A 22,828-nucleotide genomic window follows, 5' to 3' on the forward strand; every position below is an offset into this window, starting at 1 on the left:
GTCATCGACTTGCGAGCTCTCCTTTGTATGTATTCATGTCTTGCAGATGTTTTATATATCTATTACAAGTGATATACAGTTAGTATACAGTTAGTAACTCTGATAGCTGTGGATTTTGAAACATTTCGAAAAGCACACTATTCAACAATGAGTTTCCTGTTTCCTGTTTCTCGGGCTGGTTTATGACCCCTCACTTTGTGTATTTTAGCCTTATCTTCAGGTGTGGCAGTTATACCTGTCAAGCACACGCTCTCTTAACTAGAACTCAGTATCACAGTGCACATGTTGGAACGTCTCTTGGAATTGATCACATCGTAAGAAAATGTTTCATATTTGTTGTTGTTAATGTCCAGTGCTTATAGGCCTGGATATATAAACATGGAATATATCATGGCAAGATATACAAAGCCAAAGAAGAGGAGGCTGGTGGTCCCAAGCTGGATTTCTGTTGAAGAAACTGAGGGTTGGCACAGGACATACTGTAGGAATAAGATAAGGACTACTAAGTATACTTTCCTCTCCTTTATCCCCATGAACCTGTTTGAACAGCTTCACCGCTCTGCCAACATCTATTTTATTTTTCTGGCTGCACTAAACTTCGTGCCCATCGTAAATGCGTTTCAGCCAGAAGTCGGAGTGATACCTATTTTGTTGGTAATGTCCATCACGGCACTAAAGGACCTTTGGGAGGATCAACGAAGAAGAACATCTGACAGGCAGGCTAACAACCTGACATGTAAATTGTATAACAGGTGAACAAATTACATATAACCTGGATGAGTTACACAACTTCTTTGGGTTTACGGACCTTCAGGAAGGATAGTTTCTTTCTTCTGCCCCAGTTAGAGGTGTTCTTTCTACAGTTAATAATTGTCCCAGTGATGGACTTTTGTTTTATTTTTTAGTTCTTATTTGTTCTCTTAATGTATGGATTGTTTTAATGTTTGGTGGTTGCTGTAATTATCAGAGGTTCTTATAGTTTCATTAATATACACTTTGAAACAAACTATAAAATTGTTTGGAATTTCTGAAGGCATTTCCGGGTTTCTGTAATCCTGATAAGTATGACTTGAATTAATGGATGAGTTGATGGTTAATCCACAACACAGGTTGTTATGACACTGACATGTTTTTTTTGTGTACAGATGTTAAAGGTGCAGGTGCACTAAACCTGAATCAGGCCTAGCTTTGTTTTTGTGTTTTGCATCTGAGAATACAGTGCAGCATTCATCACTGGTACATAAATAATTACACACAGTCACAGTGTGTACATGTCCTTGTCTCAGAAAAAAAAATTGATGTATAAAAAATGTTCAATGCATATCTATTACAGTGTACATACAGTAATGAGAAAAAATACCAACTCCTTTAATTCTATGTTTTTAGTTCTCAGGGCTTAACATCTTCATTTTTGTCTGCTTTAACCATTCAGATATCGAATTGCTGGTGTGTTTGGGAGGGTTGTCACTAGATAATACTGTTATGATGATAATACTGAAATACTGACTCAATTTCTGCACAGCTTAAGCTGCTAGACAGATGGCCTCACATATGTCTCGAGAATATTCTTGAATAAAGTCCATTCGAAAGTTCATTATTGTCTTGATGACTGCAAGTTTCCCAGGCCTTTTGGCTGCAAAACAAACCATATCATCCCCCTCACCCATTGTGCTTAACATTTGATATGGGCTGTTTTTTGGGGATATACTATGTTTGGTTTTGCCAAACATGTCCCAACAACAACAACACTTGCTTCTCTTAGGTCATGGCTGATTGTGTCTGCATGATGTGTGCATACACTGGCGTGCAGAATACCAAACTGACAAAAGTTTGGATCTTTTGGATTCCATTAGTAACACCTGGCTATTGATTCCCCTGTAGGGAAGGAAGTAGGATAGATCTACTTATTTTTTCCACCACATGGTTTCTGAATTTTAGTTTACTTAGTGGGACAAAACGACTACATCTTGAAAACTCATTGTAATATATCAAAACATAAGGAGGGTGTGTCTGTACTCCCCCCCCCCCTGTGACCGTATACCAGTCGCTAGACCTGCACTCCTGCAAGTTAAAATAAAAGTCATATAGTGTTTTTAAAATCTGTTTAGCTTAGTTCAATGTACATCACATGTCCTGATCTAATGGGCATGATTTGGGTTACCGTTTGTGTAGAAGCTGGGTTTTAAGATGAACAATCGAATAATGGTTTGTTTATTGAAACAGCCATTACACATGGTGTGGTGCAGAAGTGTATGCTTGTTTAATATAATTCATATATGTTTTATGTGTATTTATGTTGTATGAAAAGAATGCATTTCTGACATTCATGCTTTAAAAAAATTCTTTGTGTTGCAGTAAAAAACAGTGCTATGTAGAGAGGCGCTGGGCTGATGTGTGTGTTGGGGATGTGGTTCAACTATGCTGTAATGAGATCATTCCTGCTGACATGGTGCTGCTCCACTCATCCGACCCAAATGGAGTGTGTCACATTGAGACTGCCAACTTGGATGGAGAAACCAACCTGAAACAGAGACAGGTGGTGAGAAACCTACCACAACAAGTGAGCCACCATCTTTAGTGTTCTCTCTTCCATTTTAATCGTAATTATTTAATCAAAATATTAAAAGAAATATAAGCACATAAGTCACGTGTAGGTGTGTGTGCTTCTGTCTCAGGGAATGGAATTTACTCCCGAGAACTTCAGCAGCTGCATTGAGTGTGAAAACCCCAATGATGATCTAAGGCGTTTTAGAGGCTACATGTGAGTGTGAATTTAAAGACTATAATTTTAGACAACACCAGTTCAGTGACCCTGAATAGTGAGATTGTAAACAATTTCCCTTCTGCAACTATGTACTATATTGTCAAAATGGCTTGTTTTAACATGACATTTATTTTCCTATCAGAAGTGATCATTGTATTTGCAGTCATAAAACCACCTTTATGGTTACCACTAGGAAACCATAAATGTGGCTTTATGACTGCAAGTTTGGTAGGCTTGTTATCATGTAATGGTTAAGTGAGCAAAGTGTAGCAGGGACTCTGGCAAGACCAGCTACGACAGCATAATTAAAAGTGAGAGCCTGAAAAGTGACACAGACATGAGGGCACCCTGGGGCATAAAGCAGCCAGCCACTCCACAATATGCTGTAGCGTTCAGTCTCTGAGCAAAGTACAGTAGGTATGGCAGATCATAAAAGACCAAATTTTGGTACTGCAGAGTGAGACCATTTGGTGCTTTAGAGGTCAATGCATTATATGACTGGGATATAATGTAGTAACGTCTTATAATAATCCAATCTTTACAAAAAACAAAAGCATGAACTGTATGTAGTGACACAATATTTCTTGTCTTGGCAATGCTTCATGGGCTCTCCTAGTAATTAAACAGCAATTATCTGTATATCTTCAAATGAAAGACTGGAGTCACACCATAGACTTTTATTGCTGTACATGATGTAACAGAAGGGCCTTCTTCTCTGAAGACTCTGTCAGAAAGGAGTAGGGAAGGAAGTTCATAAGCATCCAGTATTTAATGTCTGACATATTCCTCATCTTTATTCTGCTGGTGCATGTCATCTGGCTTGTCATTAGCATAACAAAGCTAATACCATGTTTATGAACTGTACCAAGAAGCATATGTAAATAAAAAGAAGTGGGCCTAAAACGGAACCTTGCAGAATGGCAAACTTTACTTTGTTATGCATATTGAAGGAACTATTTACATCCAAAAACTAATAACAATCAGTCACCTAAGACCTGTGCCAGGAGAGGGCTGTTCCCTTAAATCCAAGAACACTTTCTTTCCTATAATTATGAAAATTATTTCCCTATAAAATAGTAAAATTATTGGTGTAAAAAGCTCAACTAAATTCTAGTAAAGAGAGCAATGACACACCATCTTGATCAGAGGCCAATAGTAGGACATTTACCACTTTATCCAGTGCAGACTCTGTGCTATGATAAGGCTTAAATCCTGACTGATACATTTTATAAATGTTGTGTCTATGTACAGTGCCTTGCAAAAGTATTCATACCCACTGAACTTTTTCGCATTTTGTATGTATTTTAAAGATGTATTTTAAAAAAATTATTTTATTAGGATTTTATGAAATGGTGAAATGAAAATTATAAATGGTGTCCAATTTTTTTTTTTTTTTTTTTACAAATAAATATCTGAAAAATGTGGTGTGCATTTGTATTCAACCCCCTTTACTCTGATACCCTTAGAAGTGTGATAGAAGTCTGATAGCCCTCAGAAGTGTGTTAGAGAACATTAGTGAACAAACAGCATCCTGAAGACCAAAGAACACAATAGACAGGTCAGGGATAAAGTTGTGGAGAAGTTTAAAGCAGGGTTAGGTTATAAATTAATATCCCAAGCCTTGAACATCTCACGGAGCACTGTACAATCCATCATCCGGAAATGGAAAGAGTATGGCACGACTACAAGCCTACCAAGACATGGCCGTCCACCTAAACTGACAGGTCGTGCAAGGATTAATCAGAGAAGCAGCTAAGAGGCCCATGGTAACTCTAGAGGAGCTGCAGAGATCCACGGCTCAGGTAGGAGAATCTGTCCACAGGACAACTATTATTCGTGCACTCCACAAATCTGGTCTTTATTGAAGAGTGGCAAGAAGAAAGCCATTGTTAAAAGAAAACCATAAGAAATCCCATTTGAAGTTTGCGACAAGCCATTTGGGGGACACAGCAAGCATGTGGAAGAAGGTGCTCAGGTCAGATGAGACCAAAACTGAACTTTTGGCCCAAATTCAAAACCTTATGTGTGGGGAAAACCTAACACTGCGCATCACCCTGAACACATCATAAACACCGTGAAACATGGTGATGGCAGCATCATGTTGTGGGTGTGCTTTTCTTCAGCAGGGACAGGGAAGCAGGTGATGGGAAGATGGATGGAGCCATATACAGGGCAATCTTAGATGAAAACCTGTTAGAGACTGTAAAAGACTTGAGACTGAGGCGGAGGTTCACCTTCCAGCAAAGCAAGACAATGACCCTAAACATACAGCCAGAGCTACAATGGATTGGTTTAGATCAATGCATATTCATGTGTTAGAATGGCCCAATCAGAGTCCAGAGCTAAATCTTTTTGTGAATCTGTGGCAAGACTTGAAAATCGCTGTTCACAGATGCTCGCCATACAACCTGTCTGAACTTGAGCTATTTTGCAAAGAAGAATGGGCAAAAATTTCACTCTCTATATGTGCAAAGCTGGTAGAGACATACCCCAAAAGACTTGCAGCTGTAATTGCAGTGAAAGGTGGTTCTACAAAGTATTGGGGCTGAATACAAATGCACGGCACACTTTTTTTATTTATTTGTAAAAAAAAAATTGGAAACAATTTATCATTTTCATTCCACTTCACAATTATGTGGCACTTTCTTTCTTGGGTTTGATAACCGCTTGTTTAAAAGATTTAGATACATTGCCAATAATTGATTATTTTTCAAGGAAGTACGATTACTTTTGGTATTATTATTATTATTATTATTAATACATGTCTAGGCTGTCTTTAAAGATTGTGTTGAATAAGAAGCCAGTTTAACATAAATGGGTGGTAAAAACAGTCGGTCTTAATATTTGACAAATTAATTATTTTGGTATCTTTGTGCAGTAATAAAATACAACAATGTAGGCTGTATTCAGAACCTAGCTATCAAAATGTCGGTGGTGCACACTGTGTTATAATCAACACAACAGAGGAAAAAGTGCTTTTACTGTCAGCAGACAAAGGATTAAAATGTCAGATTTTTATTTGATGTGTTAAGATGAACATGCATGTCTGCTTGCTCTAAATAAATGGGGTTGTGTGTGTTTCAGGGAGCACCCAGATAAAATACGTGTGGGATTACATAATGAAAATCTCCTGTTAAGGAGTTGTACCGTGAGAAACACTGAGACGGTGATTGGCATTGTGGTCTATGCAGGTACAGTGCATGAAATATTCTCATTTCATTATGCTCACGAGGACATGAACTCTTCTTCATGTAGAGTACAATGGAAAAAATTGATTATTTAAATGGCTTAAAGTCTTTGTCTGTGTGTACTGTATGTGTTTGTAGGTCATGAGACAAAAGCAATGCAAAATAATAGTGGCCCACGCTATAAGCGAAGTAAATTGGAGCGCAAACTCAACATAGACATTATTTGGAGTGTTGTCTTACTACTGCTCATGTGCCTTATTTCTGCTGTAGGTAAGAACAGGTTCATCCACTCACACACGCACACATATATATTTAATGCATTGATATTTAATACATACCCTCCATTAGACAAAACAAAGACTGTGTTGTCCAGTTGTTCAGTTTGAGATTACTTGCTTATTGAAATCTACCTTATTAAAAATGTTTTATCTTGGTGTTAAATAGGCCATGGTGTGTGGCTGAGCGGTTTGAAGGATTCAATCTTTATTATCTCAGATGGCACACACCCAGCTCTTGCAGGTTTCTACATGTTCTGGACTATGATCATTGTTCTGCAGGTGTGTATTTGTAATATCACCACAAACACCCCGATACTTTTTCACACTGATCGCATGTCTTCATCTGCTTCTCACTCCTTTTTTACACAGACTATAGGAAATATGGTGCTTCGAGTTATGGATGCTCCAAGAAACCATACATAATAATTCAATAATAAAAGTTTGTTTATACATCACACTTCTCTCTACTTTAAAAACATTCTAGTAGGTGAATTTGCTAAATTGCCTCAGAGTGAGCAATGAATGTGTGTGTGTGTGTTTGTGTTTGTGTGTTTGTGTTTGTGTGTTTGTGTTTGTGTGTGTGTGTGTGTGTGTGTGCTTGCATGGTGCCCTGCGATGGACTGGTGTTTTTTTCCAATGTCTATTCCCAGCTCATGTTCTGACCAGGATAAATTAATGGTCCATAATTCAATTACTACTAACCATCTGTAAATTATATTGTTTTGTGGGGGGAAAAAATCACAACCTTTGACACTTTTTCATTGTAACTTTGAACAATGTTTTAAACTCAAGTATGTAACCTAATGAACCAGCATTAATGTATCCAATGTTAGAGATTTAAGCACTTATGTACGTCGCTCTGGATAAGGGCATCTGTCAAATGCTGTAAATGTAAATGTTTTCTTTTATACAGTTCATTTCACTATACCATGGGTAACACTGTAATACATTATACATTTTTTTTGAGCTAATCCAGTGTGCAGTTTTGTTCTGCTTACATGCCTGAACTGCTCCTCATACTATGCGAAACAGGACTTAGTCACTTCAGAAGTCTTAGGTTTCTCACCTACTCACATGATCTATCTGTGCTTCTGTGTTACAGGTTCTTATTCCCATTTCTCTGTACGTGTCTATAGAAATAGTGAAATTAGGGCAGGTCTATTTTATCCAGAATGATCTGGATCTGTATGATGCCAGGCTGGATACTGGTATACAGTGCAGGGCTCTGAATATCACAGAGGACCTGGGACAGATCCAGTACTTGTTCTCAGATAAGACAGGAACCCTGACAGAAAACCGCATGCTGTTCCGTAGATGCACTGTCGCCGGCAAGGAATATCCTCATGATGAGCATGGTGGGTTTTGCCCTTCACCTCATCTCATTCTGATTATACAACGAACAAATCCCTGTAACTGTTCTTTTGTATTAGCTTGCTAAACTTTTCTTCACTGGCTTGGTTATACTACAAATTACTTGTACTAACACTGTAGAACATTAAAATATACACTTTTAATTGCATTGGAATATGCTTTATTGATTAAAACATATTTTACCACAATTTTTGCATGTAGGGAATTTCACCTTTCTCCACAACACTTCTGATTGTAAGAGACAAGAGGAACTGTTGAGTGACACGAGTGACACAGTCATGTGTACACATATCACTAGCTTGCTTGTTGTATAAAGTCAAGTCAAGTCAAGTCAAGAAGCTTTTATTGTCTTTCCACCATATATAGTAAACATGCTCCACTGACATTGCCAAAAGACTTGTCATTACAAAAAGAGTTCAAATCCACAACATTAGTATAGCTGAGGCTTGTAAATGCCTGAACAGATGTAAGTCGGTTTGTGACCTGAACAAATGGTTTTGAAACATAAATACAACAAATGATTTGTATATATTATGTTGTGCAAGTCAACAAAAATCTAGCTGACAGGAATGCTACAGTAGCTCAGATAGTCACCTATTAATGTCACTTAATGATTTTGTAACTGTGGTATAAAATCATAATCATTTAGGTTGTTTACAACAGTAGAAGACCACACTGTGTTTCGCTCTTGTAGGCCAAGAATAATAATCAGTGGCTACAGTAGACATAGAATTATCAAAACTGGACACCGGGTCTTTTTCCAATCATGCACCAGTTTATGTGAACACTAGAGATAGATTGAAAATTCTAGGAGATCATTTGATGAAATGCTCAATACAACATGCCATAGTCAGATTCACTGAGACTGAACCTCTCGATCTGTACCTACATTATATTTTGTGTGTGTGTGTGTGGTGTGCATTTCCTCCAGCACAAGCTATGGAGCAGTATGAGGAGCAAGTTGCCGACCATCCCGATCGTACACTCACGCTGTGTTCCAGGAAATCTCTCAGTTGCAACCGCAGCTCTGTATCCATCAACACACTCACTGCTGCTTCTGACACACACTCACCACATAGCACACTGAACCATCACGTAGCCGGGGCTTTTAGCAGTGCCATGGTAAATACTGGAAAACTGAAACAGAACATACACATCTTGTTATATTCATGTGTGTTTGATAGTGTTTCTGTTTGAATATGTATTTGTCAATCATTCTCAGGAGTGTGCAGTAATTCCAGATGTAGAGCTGCATGAAAAGCTGCGAGCCCTTTCATTTCCTCGGTGCTCATCTATTAAGTATGATGCCTCAGAACTTTCACACATCCTAGACTTTTTCCTCGCCCTAGCTGTCTGCAATACTGTGGTGGTTTCTTCTCCCAGTCAGCCACGTCACGTGGTATGATTTGCACAATACAATACACAGTACACTGTCTCTATTATTCTCTGGTAAAACGCTTCCTCTTTTGTTACCTGTAAATCTAGAGGTGCCAAAATTCACTTTAGCCATATCATTATCAGCTATTGAGCTCTTGTTTTGGCCATGCAGGAGAAACCAGAAAACCAAGTTTCTCATGCTTTTTCAACTAAATCAGCAGACAGACTAAATATGAATAAAATTAGCAATAGAAAACAAGAAGAAGGGACAGTGGGCCTATGGGGAATGGAATAATCTACACATGATTAAGGAGTCATCATTTCAAGTTTTTCCTTTCCCTTTTAACTTTATTGCTTAGCATGTATTTGATAGGGAAAAAATATACCCTTGTTGTCTCCAAAATCCCATATGGCACCAAAAAAAGTCCCAACAAAAATGTCTGAATGGGGAACTGTATGCAAAAAGGTGCCATGTTTGTAATAGGTATCAACAGACAGTTAGCTTTTCATGTGCAATAAACAGTTCAGCTGAAAAAGAACAATTATTAATACTGTAAATATTGTCTAATATGACAAATTAGAGCTGGGCAATAAAATATTTTTCATTTTATTTGTTTATTTTTTAACCTCCTATGACCTGGTGTCCACATAAGTGGACATCACATTGCATCTAAAATGCAAGCCCAACCAAAGCTCGGGTCTTAGGAGGATAATCTTTATGGGCTTACCATACCTTCAGTTAAATAAAAAGAACAAATCTGTTTTGGCAGTGAATTTACCTGGATTTAGACACCTTGAATATTTTAATTGAATAGTTTAATTTTTTGTAGAAACAACTCAACAAGACTGGTTCTTGGATAATGCAAGTGTGACTGAAATATAATTTCTGTCCTGTTGTGTTTATATATAGATTACTTCCAGATTCTGAAAGACCTTGATTATAGGTGTCACTAGTAGTTGTTCCAGTTGGAATACATAAGTTATCATATGTAATGAGTCTTTGTGTGATTGCTTCAGGTGAAGACACCGGTGGCTCGCACTCCTTTACGATCTCTGGAGGAGATGAAGACGCTTCTGCAGAAACTGAGTCTTCCTCGCTTTACACTGTCTCCCACTGAGAGCTCGGACAGCCCTCCTGGCAACACCAGGAGGTTTTTTTCTCTCGGCCGTCACAGTCACAATACACCTCCACTCACACCTGCAAACACTCCTTCACCCAGTCCTGCCATCACACCTCAACAGCAGCACAACAGTGAGGTCTCTGAACAAATCTGTGATGAAAATGATAAAGAAGAAGATAATGATGATAAAGAGGAAGAAGAGGAGTTGCTATATGAGGCAGAGAGCCCGGACGAAGCTGCACTGGTGCAGGCTGCAAGGGCGTATGGCTGCACTCTTCTGGGCAGGTCCCCAGAGCAGCTGCTGGTTGCCCTGCCAGGCACCGGGCCGCTCACCGTGCCGCTGCTTCACTTACTGCCCTTCCATTCTGCCCGCAAGAGAATGTCAGTAGTGGTACGTCATCCACTCACCAGCCAGGTGGTGGTCTACACCAAAGGAGCTGACAATGTCATTATGGAACTGGCTGGGACATCAGGTGTGTGATTTCATCAGCCTTTCTGTGTCAAATGGTGTCTATGTCTATCTGTAGTCAGTGATCAGCACTGACAGAGAATCTTTCTGACATCTTTACTGGTTGCGATATGAATTATATAGTACTTTACACTCACTCTCTTAAAAAAAGTCTTACATTAATGCAGGTGCAAATATAGAACACTGCTGTCTCTCTCACAATTCCTGACTGATTTTTGGCTACTGTTATGAAAGTAATTTTTTAACCAAAGAAGGTATCTTTTATTTTTCTCATTATACTGCTCTTTCTCAAAAATGTTAACCTATTACTCTTAACAGGATTAACATAATATAGAGAATATATCAGTTAATGTGGACTGACTACATGAAAATATTTTCGAAAGCAGACATTTGGGATTCATTCAGCCTATTATCTGGTCAGATCACAATGTTCGGTGATAATTCACTGATGATGATACGGAAGACTGGTGTTGTCAAGCCTTTGCTCAATTTTTTAGGAAAAAACAGCACTGGATTAATATGGCCAAACAATGTATTTGTCCCATTTTTTTCAGATATTAAACATGATGTCACATTCATATTTCAAACTTTCAAGTAGATAGGAGTCTTTAGTAACTGGACATGTCATGAAGATTTGACTACACCAGCCACCTTTATCATTGCCAGCGATTTCTCAGTGATCATTAATTCTCATTACAGAGAATAGTCTGAATCATAAAGGTCTGTTTTTAATGTAAAAACTTATATATTATTGTTTAGTACTGCAGCAAGGGTTTTTTTTATAGTGTAAACATATAGTTAATACAGTAAACTCTTAGTGTTTGAAATATGTGTATTTTCCAGATCATGGTGATTGTTCTAGAGAGATCATGAAGCGAACACAACGACACCTAGATGACTATGGGAGGGAAGGCCTTCGAACACTCTGTGTTGCAAAAAGAGTATGTCACCTACTTTTCTAACTTCTCCTTCTCCAACAGATTGAACTTCCAGAATTGTCATTAAAAAAGGGAAGTGAAATTCAAGGGTTTTTTTTTTGATACAGATCACAGATAATCTTTGAAACTATGCATTTTAATTCTGTGAAAACTGGTATTTGAGAATATATTCCCTTTTTTTGTTCCTGTTGTCAATAATATGGAAGTTTGCTTTTTGATTGGCAGGTCCTGCAGGAGGTGGAGTACAAAGCCTGGCTAACTGAACATGCTTTTGCTGAAACCAGTATTGAAAACAGAGAAGAACTCCTTTTAGAATCTGCCCAGAGATTAGAAACTAACCTTACGTTATTAGGTGAGGCACTGAAGTCATAGCAAGCGTTTCATTACAGAAAGACTAGGCATTTTCTTTTTTCTCTCTAAACCTGTGTATTTAATTTGTTACAAAGGATAATTTTAGGCTATTTTTGACAGTAATATTTTATAAAGAATACCTCACAGCCCAGGACGTGTCAGTGAAGTATCTGTTAAAAGGCAAGTCTAGTTGGATGTCCTGTAAGAACACATTGCACTATGCTGTAAACCACACAAACTGGCAGAACTGCTGAGTGTTAGACTGTGCATAATGTACAAATATTGCGTATTCTCTGTTGTATCATTCATTACACATGTTCTGAATGGCCTTTAGTGGCAACATTAGCACAATCTGTGTATGGAGCATCAAGAAATGGGTTCCCATGGCCAAGCAGCTGCAGACAAGCCTGAGATCACTATTCACAAGGCCAGGACTTGTCTAGAGTGGTGTAATATATATCACCAATGGATTCTAAACTGGAAAGTGTTCTGTAATGAGTTGAATCATGTTTTACTGAATTTGGTTTTAGCAGATGGCAAGAAAACACTAAATACCAATATGCTTAGCATCAACGATAATTTGGTAGAGGAGGGATAACTGTCTGGGGATAATTTTCAGGGTTTGAGCAAGGCCCATTAGATTAAAGCAATAGTTTGAAGAAGAAGAAGAAGAAGACCCTATCCTGCACTATCATGACTATACCCCTGTGCACAACGCTAATTCTACAAAGACATGGCTTTGAAATATTTGGAGTGGAAGAACTGCAGTGGTCTGCAAATTGCCCTGACTTTAAACCCACTCAACATCTTTGGGATGAATAGCGACTCAAAAATGTTTGTTTGACTGAAATTCCTAAAAAAAAACATGGCAGATTCTTGTAGAAAGCCTTCCCTGAAGATTGAAGGCCATTGTAGCCATAAAGGAGTGTCCAATTAATGCCCAAACGTTTATAATGGGATTACCAATATGCGCATATAGATGTTGTGGTCAGGTGTCCACATATTTTTGGCCATATGGTATATCAAGTTATACCTTTATTTGAAGTGGTTGTTATTGCTTTTCATTTTTAAATAACGTCCTGTCTTCAGGTGCAACAGGTATAGTGGACCGATTGCAGGAAGATGTTCCAGAGACGATTGAAGCTTTACAGAGGGCAGGGATTAAAGTATGGGTGCTCACAGGGGACAAACAGGAGACAGCTATTAACATCGCATGTGCCTGTAAACTTTTACGACCAAATGACCAATTACTTACTGCCAATTGTGACAGCAAGGTGAGAAGATAGCTACATCTCCTGAGTATTTAAGGAGTAGATAGTTTGTTCAGTTTATTGAGTTTCCATTGTGAACATAATAACTATAGTGTAAATACGTGTTTCTGTTTTCTCTCTCAGGAAGCATGTGAAGCTCGGCTTTTGGAACTCCAGCAAGACATCGGTCTCCTTAAAGACAGGGGCTTGTCTAACGCTGATATGGCTGTGTCTCAGGATGATGCTGGCATCTCCGGGTTTACTCTAGTGATAGATGGCCGCACATTAGACTTTGCCCTGCAGAAGGATTTACAGAAAGTATTCCTGGATGTAACGGTCAGCTGTCGATCAGTCATATGCTGCAGATCTACTCCGCTGCAAAAGAGCCAAGTCGTTCGACTTGTTGGAGACTCACTCAGAGTCATGGCACTCGCTATAGGTCAGTATAAAAGTATTAGAGTAATTGGTTTGACTGTACAGGTACAACTAAAGTGTGTTTCTTGAATCTTTTTCAGTAACCACACCACGATCATGTCATTAGTATCAAACTGAAATGCTTATATGTTTAAGTTTTGTAGACACTAGATCATCACACCGATAGTTGGGTCTTCTGCAAACTTTTGCTACAAAGTTGGAAGAACACGGATAATGAAGGTTAATTACAGCAGCAAATTGGGGACTGTGTAAATGTTTTCGTGTCCATAGGGAGTCCCAAATACTGTTTTTGTGTTCGTAGGTTCTTGTGAATATTGAATGCATTCATTCACTAAAAATCACTAAATTTGCAACTAAAAATAGGCCGAATTATACTAGAAAATATCAGAAAATGGACATGATTGCGTATTTCATTGCATCTGAAATTTTGTGTCAGTTGCAGTAATGTGCTATGTTGTGTGTCTGTGTGTATATGCTCAGGTGATGGAGCAAATGATGTCAGTATGATTCAGGTGGCAGATGTGGGTGTTGGGATCTCTGGCCAGGAAGGCATGCAGGTATGCATGTTCACACCTTCCATTCTTTCATATTTTTTCTATTACTATTCTGTGCTCTAGTTACACACGTTACTGGAGCATCAGATTTCTGCATTGACCACAATGTAAAGGCTGCAGCTGCATAACCTCTGGAGACTTGACATTGATACACACTGTTCTTCTCAGTAATGGGAACCAGGTTCAAACTCATAAATCCTTTAGTCGTGAGCTCATCGTGCTCAGTTTATGAATCACTGATAGCCAAAAAAAAGTGTACGTGTGAGCACTTTAAGTAAAATTTTTACAATGTTTAATGGTTTACTAATCTATTAATTTCTTTGGACTTTGGGATTAAGTCGCTGTTATAATATGTTAGGTATCACTTTGTTGTTTCTATGCACTTCTGCACATATAAAATGTGAAAATGATTTAATTGCTTAGGTTAACTTAACTTATTGTTACAGTGCCTTGAAAAAGTATTCGTACCTACTGAACTTTATTCTGTATTTTATTGGGATTTTATGAAATAGACCGAAAGATAGTGGCACATAAGTGTGAAGTGGAATGCAAATTCTAATTTTTTTTTATTTTTTACAAATAAATATCTGAAAAATGTGGTGTGCATTTGTATTCAACCCCCTTTACTCTGATACCCCTAACTAAAATCCAGTGAAACAAATTGCCTTCAGAAGTCTCTTAATTAGTAAATAGAGTGTAATTTAATCTCAGTATAAATACAGCTGTTCTGTGAAGCCCTCAAAGTGTGTTAGAGAACATTAGTGAACAAACAGCATCCTGAAGACCAAAGAACACAATAGACAGGTCAGGGATAAAGTTGTGGAGAAGTTTAAAGCTATAAGTTAAAGTTATAAATTAATATCCCAAGCCTTGAACATCTCACGGAGCACTGTACAATCCATCATCCGGGAATGAAAAGAGTATGGCACGACTACAAGCCTACCAAGACATGGCCGTCCACCTAAACTGACAGGTTGTGCAAGGAGAGCATTAATCAGAGAAGCAGCTAAGAGGCCCATGGTAACTCTGGACGAGCTGCAGAGATCCACAGCTCAGGTGGGAGAATCTGTCCACAGGACAACTATTATTCGTGCAATCCACAAATCTGGTCTTTACAGAAGAGTGGCAAGAAGAAATTGTTGAAGAAAGCCATAAGAAATCCCATTTGCAGTTTGCGACAAGCCATGCGGGCGACACAGCAAGCATGTGGAAGAAGGTGCTAAGGTCAGATGAGACCAAAACTGAACTTTTTGAACAAAATTCAAAACATTGTGTGGCGGAAACCTAACACTGCACATCACCCTGAACACATCATAAACACCATGAAACATGGTGGTGCCGGCATCATGTTGTGGGGGTGCTTTTCTTCAGCAGGGACAGGGAAGCTGGTCAGAGGTGATGGGAAGATGGATGGAGCCATATACAGGGCAATCTTAGATGAAAACCCCTTAGAGTGTGCAAAAGACTTGAGACTGGGGCGGAGGTTCACCTTCCAGCAAGACAATGACCTTAAACATACAGCCAGAGCTACAATGGATTGGTTTAGATCAAAGCATATTCATGTGTTAGAATGGCCCAATCAGAGTCCAGACCTAAAGAATCTGTGGCAAGACTTGAAAATCGCTGTTCACAAACGCTCACCATCCAACCTGTCTGAGCTTGAGCTATTTTGCAAAGAAGAATGGGCAAAATTGCTGTAATTGCAGCAAAGTGGTTCAGTGGGGCTGAACACAAATGCATGCCACACTTTTTTTTCCCAGATATTTATTTATAAAAAGAATGTGGACACCATTTATCATTTTCCTTCCTCTTCACAATTATGTGCCACTTTGTGTTGGTCTATCACATAAAATACATTTTTGTTTGTGGTTGTAACGTGTCAAAATGTGAAAAAGTTCAGTGGGTATGAATACTTTTGCAAGGCACTGTATATACATCTCTGAATTTGATGATGAACAGTGTAGTATACCACTGTCAGCATAATTACTGTATGGGAGGGTTCTAGATTGTTTCATCCACTCTGGCTTGTATTGTGAAATTAAAATTGTACTCCTAGGTCATTTAAATTCTATATAATCTGTACATGAAAAAAGGAAACCCATTTGTATTCTACAGCACAAGTCATTTGAATAGCTTAAAACCAAATATTCAAATATTCAAGGATACATTAAAACTTTGTAACCCTGGAATGTACATTTTCACATATAAGAAGAAAGGAAACAAATAATACAAGTACATTACCTAGTGAAAGTTGTACAATGTAAGTAATGTGTGCTTGGTTCTGTTTTGTACTCTCAAGGCTGTGATGTCCAGTGATTTTGCCATCTCCAGATTTAAACATTTGAGAAAACTCCTGCTAGTTCATGGGCACTGGTGCTACAATCGACTGGCTAACATGATCCTGTACTTCTTTTATAAGAATGTTGTGAGTATTAAATAAAATACACACATACACACAGAACACAAAATTCAATTTAATCATTATAGATTACTGAAATATACAGTACATAGATACACACACACACACACACACACACACACACACACACACACACACACACACACACACACACGTGTGTGTGTGTGTGTGTGTAATTTATTTTTTTCTCTCTCTAGATGTATGTGAATCTGCTCTTCTGGTTCCAGTTCTTCTGTGGTTTCTCAGGAAGCACCATGAGTAACTCTTGGGTACTCATCTTCTTTAATCTACTGTTTACATCAGCTCCACCTCTGCTGTATGGCATGCTGGATAAAAACGTTGCTGTTAACACACTCCTGTCCCTGCCACAGCTCTACAAAGCTGGACAGAACTCTCAGGTAGGGAAGTAGCCTGAAAAAGTAGCACTTTTTATGCTTTTGTTCACTTCAGCATTTTCTTTCACTGTCTTTTTGGCTCAGGACAATTGTACAGAGTGACTATCTGAGTTAGTAAATACCTTTTTGTCCTCTTGAATCAGTCTAGCCATTCTTCACTAACTTTTTTTCATCAACAAAGCAGTTCCATCCACAGAACTGCTCACTAAGGGTTTTTCTTAATTGTACACTTCTCAATAAACTCTATATACTGTCATCAAGTATTATCTGCTGTTGCAATCTTTATGCTTTTGTTTAGTGCAGTAGGAAAGAACTCACATTGCTACTGACATATTTGTTTACCCTTTTTCCAGGTTGGTTAATATGTTGACTGATATTATTATTCAGTGTATCCTACCTTGAAGCTCTGAAATCATACAACCTACTGCTTTATCAGTTAACTGCTTTGTAATATTCCCGTATGCTTCTCTTTTCTTGCAGGCCTACCTCGCCTCCACCTTCTGGCTGAACATGTTGGATGCTTTTTATCAGAGCCTGATCTGCTTTTTCATTCCATATTGTGTAAGTCCATGTTTAGCTCACCCACATTGTATATATTCATATAAGCTGTGTAAATATTTAAATATTAGAAGATCTATTTATAACAGTTCTCCAACGAATCAACACCACTCACAATTATCACAATTATATATTTTCTAATCATGTGTGCATCAGGTTCTTATCATTTTATCTTATATGGAAAATTAGAGGTAGTTCTATGCAGTTCATCAGGTGGGCAATAATGACCGGCATCACGTCAATATGTGTGTTATGAACATTCTGTTTACTACTCCAAAAATAAAAATCTCACAAAAAAGAAAAAGAGGCATGTATCATTTCATGTTAAAATGTCACAGACATGCCACAGAGTGAACTAACGTTTGTGGCTGAACCTCACATTTTTATTCTGTGCATGAGGACATATGAGCACATCATAAAACTATATAAATAAATCAGTACATTTAAATTTAAAACTTCACATCTGATGCTTTATTTGTCATAGAGAAGTGATTCTGTTTAGAAACTTTAATCAGGAAGATTCTGTGCATTGTGCTTGACTTTAGTCTAATTCAGCAGGGGTAGTTAAATAGTTGAGTAGAGCACAGCACTGAGCAGATATAGGATGAGGCAAGTTAGCTTGCATTGTCCAGTGGAAAAAGGATTTTCTTTACTGACTGTTTTCTTATCAATTGATAGCCAGGTTTTTGTCATAGCACATTTTTTAATGTTGTTATGTATATGTTGTGTGTCTTTTCCAGGCTTACGCAGGTTCGGACATCGATCTATTCTCTTTTGGTTCTCCCATCAATGGTTCAGCTCTTCTCATCATCCTTCTGCACCAGGTCATAGAGAGCCACACACTGGTGAGCCACTTAAATACATTAGAGAATCAAACTAAACGGTTCTTTAATGGATTCCCATATTTTTTATTTCAAGTGTACGCTTACTGATCAATTTTATTAGGAATACTATACGAATACTGGGTAGAACCTCACCTTCTCAAAATTCTACATGAAATGGATGCTACAAGGTGTTGGATATGTTCCTTTTAGATTTTGTCCATGTTGACATGATTGCGTCACACAATTCCTGAAGATTTTTCAGGTGTGCTTTCATGCTGTGAATCTCCTTTTCTACCACATCCTAAAGGAGATCTACTGGAATTAAATGAGTTGACTGGAAAGACTGCTGAATAACACTGGATTCATTGTTATTTCATGAAACCAGTTTGGGATGATGTCTGCTTGGTGCATGGTGCATTATAATGCTGGAAGTATCCATTAGAATATGAGTAAATTGTGGCCATGAGGTCATGAAGTCCTACTTATTCAGGAAACACTTCAACTAGCACTTCTATATTTTGCATTTAAAAAAACAACAAAAAACAACCTTTGACACTTCTTCATTGTAACTTTGAACAAATGTTTTAAACTCATGGTATGTTAAGTATGTAACCTAGTGAGCCAGCATTATTCGATGTTAGAGATTTAAGCACTTACAGTATGTACGTCGCTCTGGATAAGGGCGTCTGCCAAATGCTGTAAATGTAAATGAACAATACTCATATAGGCTGTATTAATTACACGCCCATGATGCAACATCAATATGCAGAACTGCTGCTTATGGATTGTTTTTTCTTTATTGCATCATTCTGAGTACACAGTAGAGACTGCTGTGCGTGAAAACTCTCAGGAAATCAGCAGTTATAGAAATACCCAACCTTGTCTGTCTGGCATCAACATTCCTGCCACGGTCAAAATCACAGAGATCACATTTTTCCTCATTCTGATGGTTGATGGGAACATTACCTGAAGCTACTTGCCTTAATCTGGGTGATTTTTTGCATTGCACTGCTGCCACACGATTGGCAGAAGATAACAAGAATGTGTAGGTATATAGGTGTTCCTAATAAAGTGTTCAGTGAATGTAAAATCTATATGAATTCCTCCTTGTAAAAGGTAGTAACATATTCTTTGCACAGCGATAAAAGTAGAGTATCTTTAATGCTGGTTAATTGTGTTGGTGCTTTTTTTAATACATGCAGTAGAGAAAGGCTTTTATTTCTTTATGTAAGTAAGACCATCTGTATCTCTACGCCTGTGCACCTTGGACAGTGACCATGTAGAGTAATTAAGAGCATTATCTAACATGCACAGAAAAACTGTCAGGGTAACAAAAGGATTAAAATTAACAAAAAGAAATCTTTCTGGCTTGTAATTATACTCACAAGCTGGATGATGGAACTGCAGATTGTTTGTATTGTCATCAGGATAATTATCACTTGTCTACTCTGCTGTTGTTTCCTGTTGTCGTTGTCTGTGCATAATGTAGCTAATGTAGGCAAGCCATAAAGCTAACAATGAAGCTAACCATATAGTATTGCTGACTCATAGAGGACATGGTGCAACAATGGTAAGCTAGTTAAAACCTGGAAGCCCCTGATATTAATAATGCAGCAAAACTTCCCCAAAATAAACTGATATCATAACTGGTATCTGCATGTCAGAGAAATAAGATTTCTTATTTGTTTTCCTTGCCTTCTCTAAACTCTGGTTTGTTGTGTGATCTACAGACATGGCTCCATGCAGTGGTGTTACTAGGCAGTGGAGTCTTCTACTATGTGTTTGTTCTAATATACAGTATCACATGTGTGACTTGTAATGCTCCGACAAACCCATATGGCATAGAGACCAAACTGATGTCTGAGCCACTGTATTATTGTGTGTGTGGACTCACTACTGTCCTTGCATTGCTGCCCAGGTACAAACACACACACCTCTATAGACCTATACATCTATACATATTACAACCTACATGTTGAACTGTGATTATACAGTTATTAAATTAATTCTCAAATCTTCTCTCTCTCTCTCTCTCTCTCTCTCGCTCTTGTTGTGTGTCTGTTTTTCTCTCACAGGGTGTTGTGTCGTGCCCTCTCTAACACGATTTGTCCATCTGATGTGGTGAAGGCTCATAAACTGGACAAGTCATCCAAAGGGCAATATTGGAGCAGTGTCCAACACAGGAAAGAAGACAAATCTGCCAAAGAAAGATTTAACTCAAGACTGCTTCCTCAGACTCTCAGTGTGAATGCAGACATGCCCTACTTTGCGAACTGCAGTTCAGAGCCTGGTCCTGTACCCACTTGAGCAAAAACCACTTTGTATTTTTGAGATTAGCAAAATCCACAAACTGGCTTTGCTCTGAGTAAATACTGACATTCCCATGTTTTGTCAAAACAACACCCATTAGCCCATATTTTAACTTTGTACATTCCCTATAGTGCATCAAGAAAGCAATCAATCCGTTGAATTTTTCGGAAAGATCAAACGAAAGACTGAATAATATCAGAATTTCTGAAAAAGACATCATTTTCATTTTTACGTGATAGGATTCATTTCAAAAAGGGGGCATACACCAAAATAATTTTCCACAATAAACTTCTTATATACTTATACCTTTAGTATATACTGTGAAAATATCCACAACCTTTCCTTTCAAAGTTGGACATGGGTGTTGATTTTAGTTTGACATTATATGTAAAAAAAATTTTGTCAGAGAATCTATGGTGAGTTTCAGAAGACATTGTCTGTAAGAAGAGAAAATGACACACTGTCTCACTGGCACTATAAAACTGTCTGTCCCTGATCTAAAAGAAACTACCACAAAACTGTCATGCCTACATTGCAAACTGACCTAAATAAATTGGTTCCAGTCTGATAACACCAACGGCACACGGTGTCCCAATGTGATGGCAACACAAACAAGAAGTGGCCGTTTTGGTCAGACTTATGTTTACATGCATATTCATTTACATGTTCATTAGGTATTAGTGTAAGAAGTGTTTATTTTTTTCCTATCAAAATCATATCCTTCATGCAGTTCAATGTCTAATCTTAATAATCCTAAAATTACAATCCTGGTGGACAAAAGTTCAATGAGTTAGTATACTGTAGCAACATAGAAAACACAAAGTCAAATGTTACACTTTAAAGCAAGTTTCTTACCAAAGACCAAAAAACACTTTTGAGAAAGTTTGTCGTTTGATACAAACATAAATTTAAACAAAGATTTTTAATGAAAATATTTTTTTTTGTTCTTGTTGTTTTGTTTTTAAAGAAATGTATGTACATTCATTTAATTGTGACTGTGTGATATGAACAAAAACTATAATGTGAAAGATACCGAGATATCCGAGATATGCCTTGTGACTTCTGAATGTTTACTGTATATGAATTTAAACATTCAACACACACCCCCAAAAAAACAACATCTGGATCAGGATGTAACCAGCATAATAAATCATTTATATAGGTCATTTGTTACTGGGCTTAATTTATATTACTGCCTTCTGCAGTACCAGTCTTTCAGTATTGTTATAACTAATTCATTTTTATCATGCTCAGATACTGCAGTAAGTGCAAAACATGCTGTTGACTTGAATTGTTCACATAGGGTTTTTTCGGTAGTCAGTGCATTATAAAGTTCAGTGATACTGAGAAAAAGCTGAAATGAATGTCTTTTGATTTTTTTCAAAAAATGATGTGAGTATTGAGTTGTGATTACCACCAAAAACAATGTAATTAGGAACAAATGATCTAATACAGGTATGTGATACTTGACCCTGTGTGAAACTTGACCATGTGATTATGTGACTGAATTACCTGTTGATAATTTGTGAAATACTTTAGAAGAAAGAAACAAACAGTTTTTGTGTGTGTGTCTATGTGTAGTTTTGTGTGCTACAATTTCTGAACGAGTTACATTTGCAGGAAAGAATATGAACAGCCACAAAAAAAAGTTAAATAAATAAAATTAATAAAGCCAGTGTTGTTGCTTTTTCGTATTGTACACTACATTTTAAAACATCCTGTTCTATATTGATGCATCCTACAGTATATCCCTATTATGATAACCTTCACATTTCTTGGAAGGGTTTTCACCTTAACAAGCCATATGTCTTAAGAGAGATCACTTTGCACAGAGGGGCATCGATGTAATAGAGATGGGGGACTCGAGTCATATGACTTGACTCAAGTCAGACTTAAGTCGCAAATCTGAGATTTGATTGACAAATATTAAAAAAAGACTCGAATTGACGTTGACTTGACATTCATGACTTGAGACTTGACTCGTACTTGAGTTAAATAACTCAGAGATGGGGACTTGACTTGACTCGGGTCAGATTTAAGTCGCAAGTTTGAGACTTGAGACTGGGTTGACAAATATTAAAAAAGACGACTTGACTTTGACTTGAGACTTACTTCCACCTCTGGTAATAGTACACGTTTTGTCTCATTACATCCTGTGAGAGAATAAACTATGCTACAGCATTAGTTGTACAATTGTGTGCTTATGTCTATGTGATGGTCAGATGT

General features: G+C 37.7%; 1 protein-coding gene across 1 annotated transcript; it reads left to right on the top strand.

The window, feature by feature from the left end:
• The first annotated feature begins 134 nt into the window (after positions 1–134).
• Positions 135–22,277, top strand: LOC113644975 (ATPase phospholipid transporting 10D). The gene is made up of 21 exons (XM_027150196.2): positions 135–752; positions 2,356–2,560; positions 2,676–2,761; positions 5,849–5,955; positions 6,091–6,222; positions 6,397–6,509; positions 7,333–7,585; positions 8,533–8,723; positions 8,824–9,000; positions 9,996–10,572; positions 11,412–11,509; positions 11,732–11,858; positions 12,947–13,131; positions 13,252–13,546; positions 14,023–14,099; positions 16,396–16,521; positions 16,713–16,913; positions 17,391–17,471; positions 18,209–18,313; positions 20,023–20,210; positions 20,368–22,277. Exons 1-21 carry the CDS (start codon positions 346–348, stop codon positions 20,597–20,599), a joined length of 3,963 nt encoding a protein of 1,320 aa, XP_027005997.1. The 5' UTR covers positions 135–345; the 3' UTR covers positions 20,600–22,277.
• Positions 22,278–22,828: the final 551 nt, after the last annotated feature.

This window comes from Tachysurus fulvidraco, chromosome 4, assembly GCF_022655615.1.
Source record: "Tachysurus fulvidraco isolate hzauxx_2018 chromosome 4, HZAU_PFXX_2.0, whole genome shotgun sequence".
Classification (NCBI taxonomy): Eukaryota; Metazoa; Chordata; class Actinopteri; order Siluriformes; family Bagridae; genus Tachysurus; species Tachysurus fulvidraco.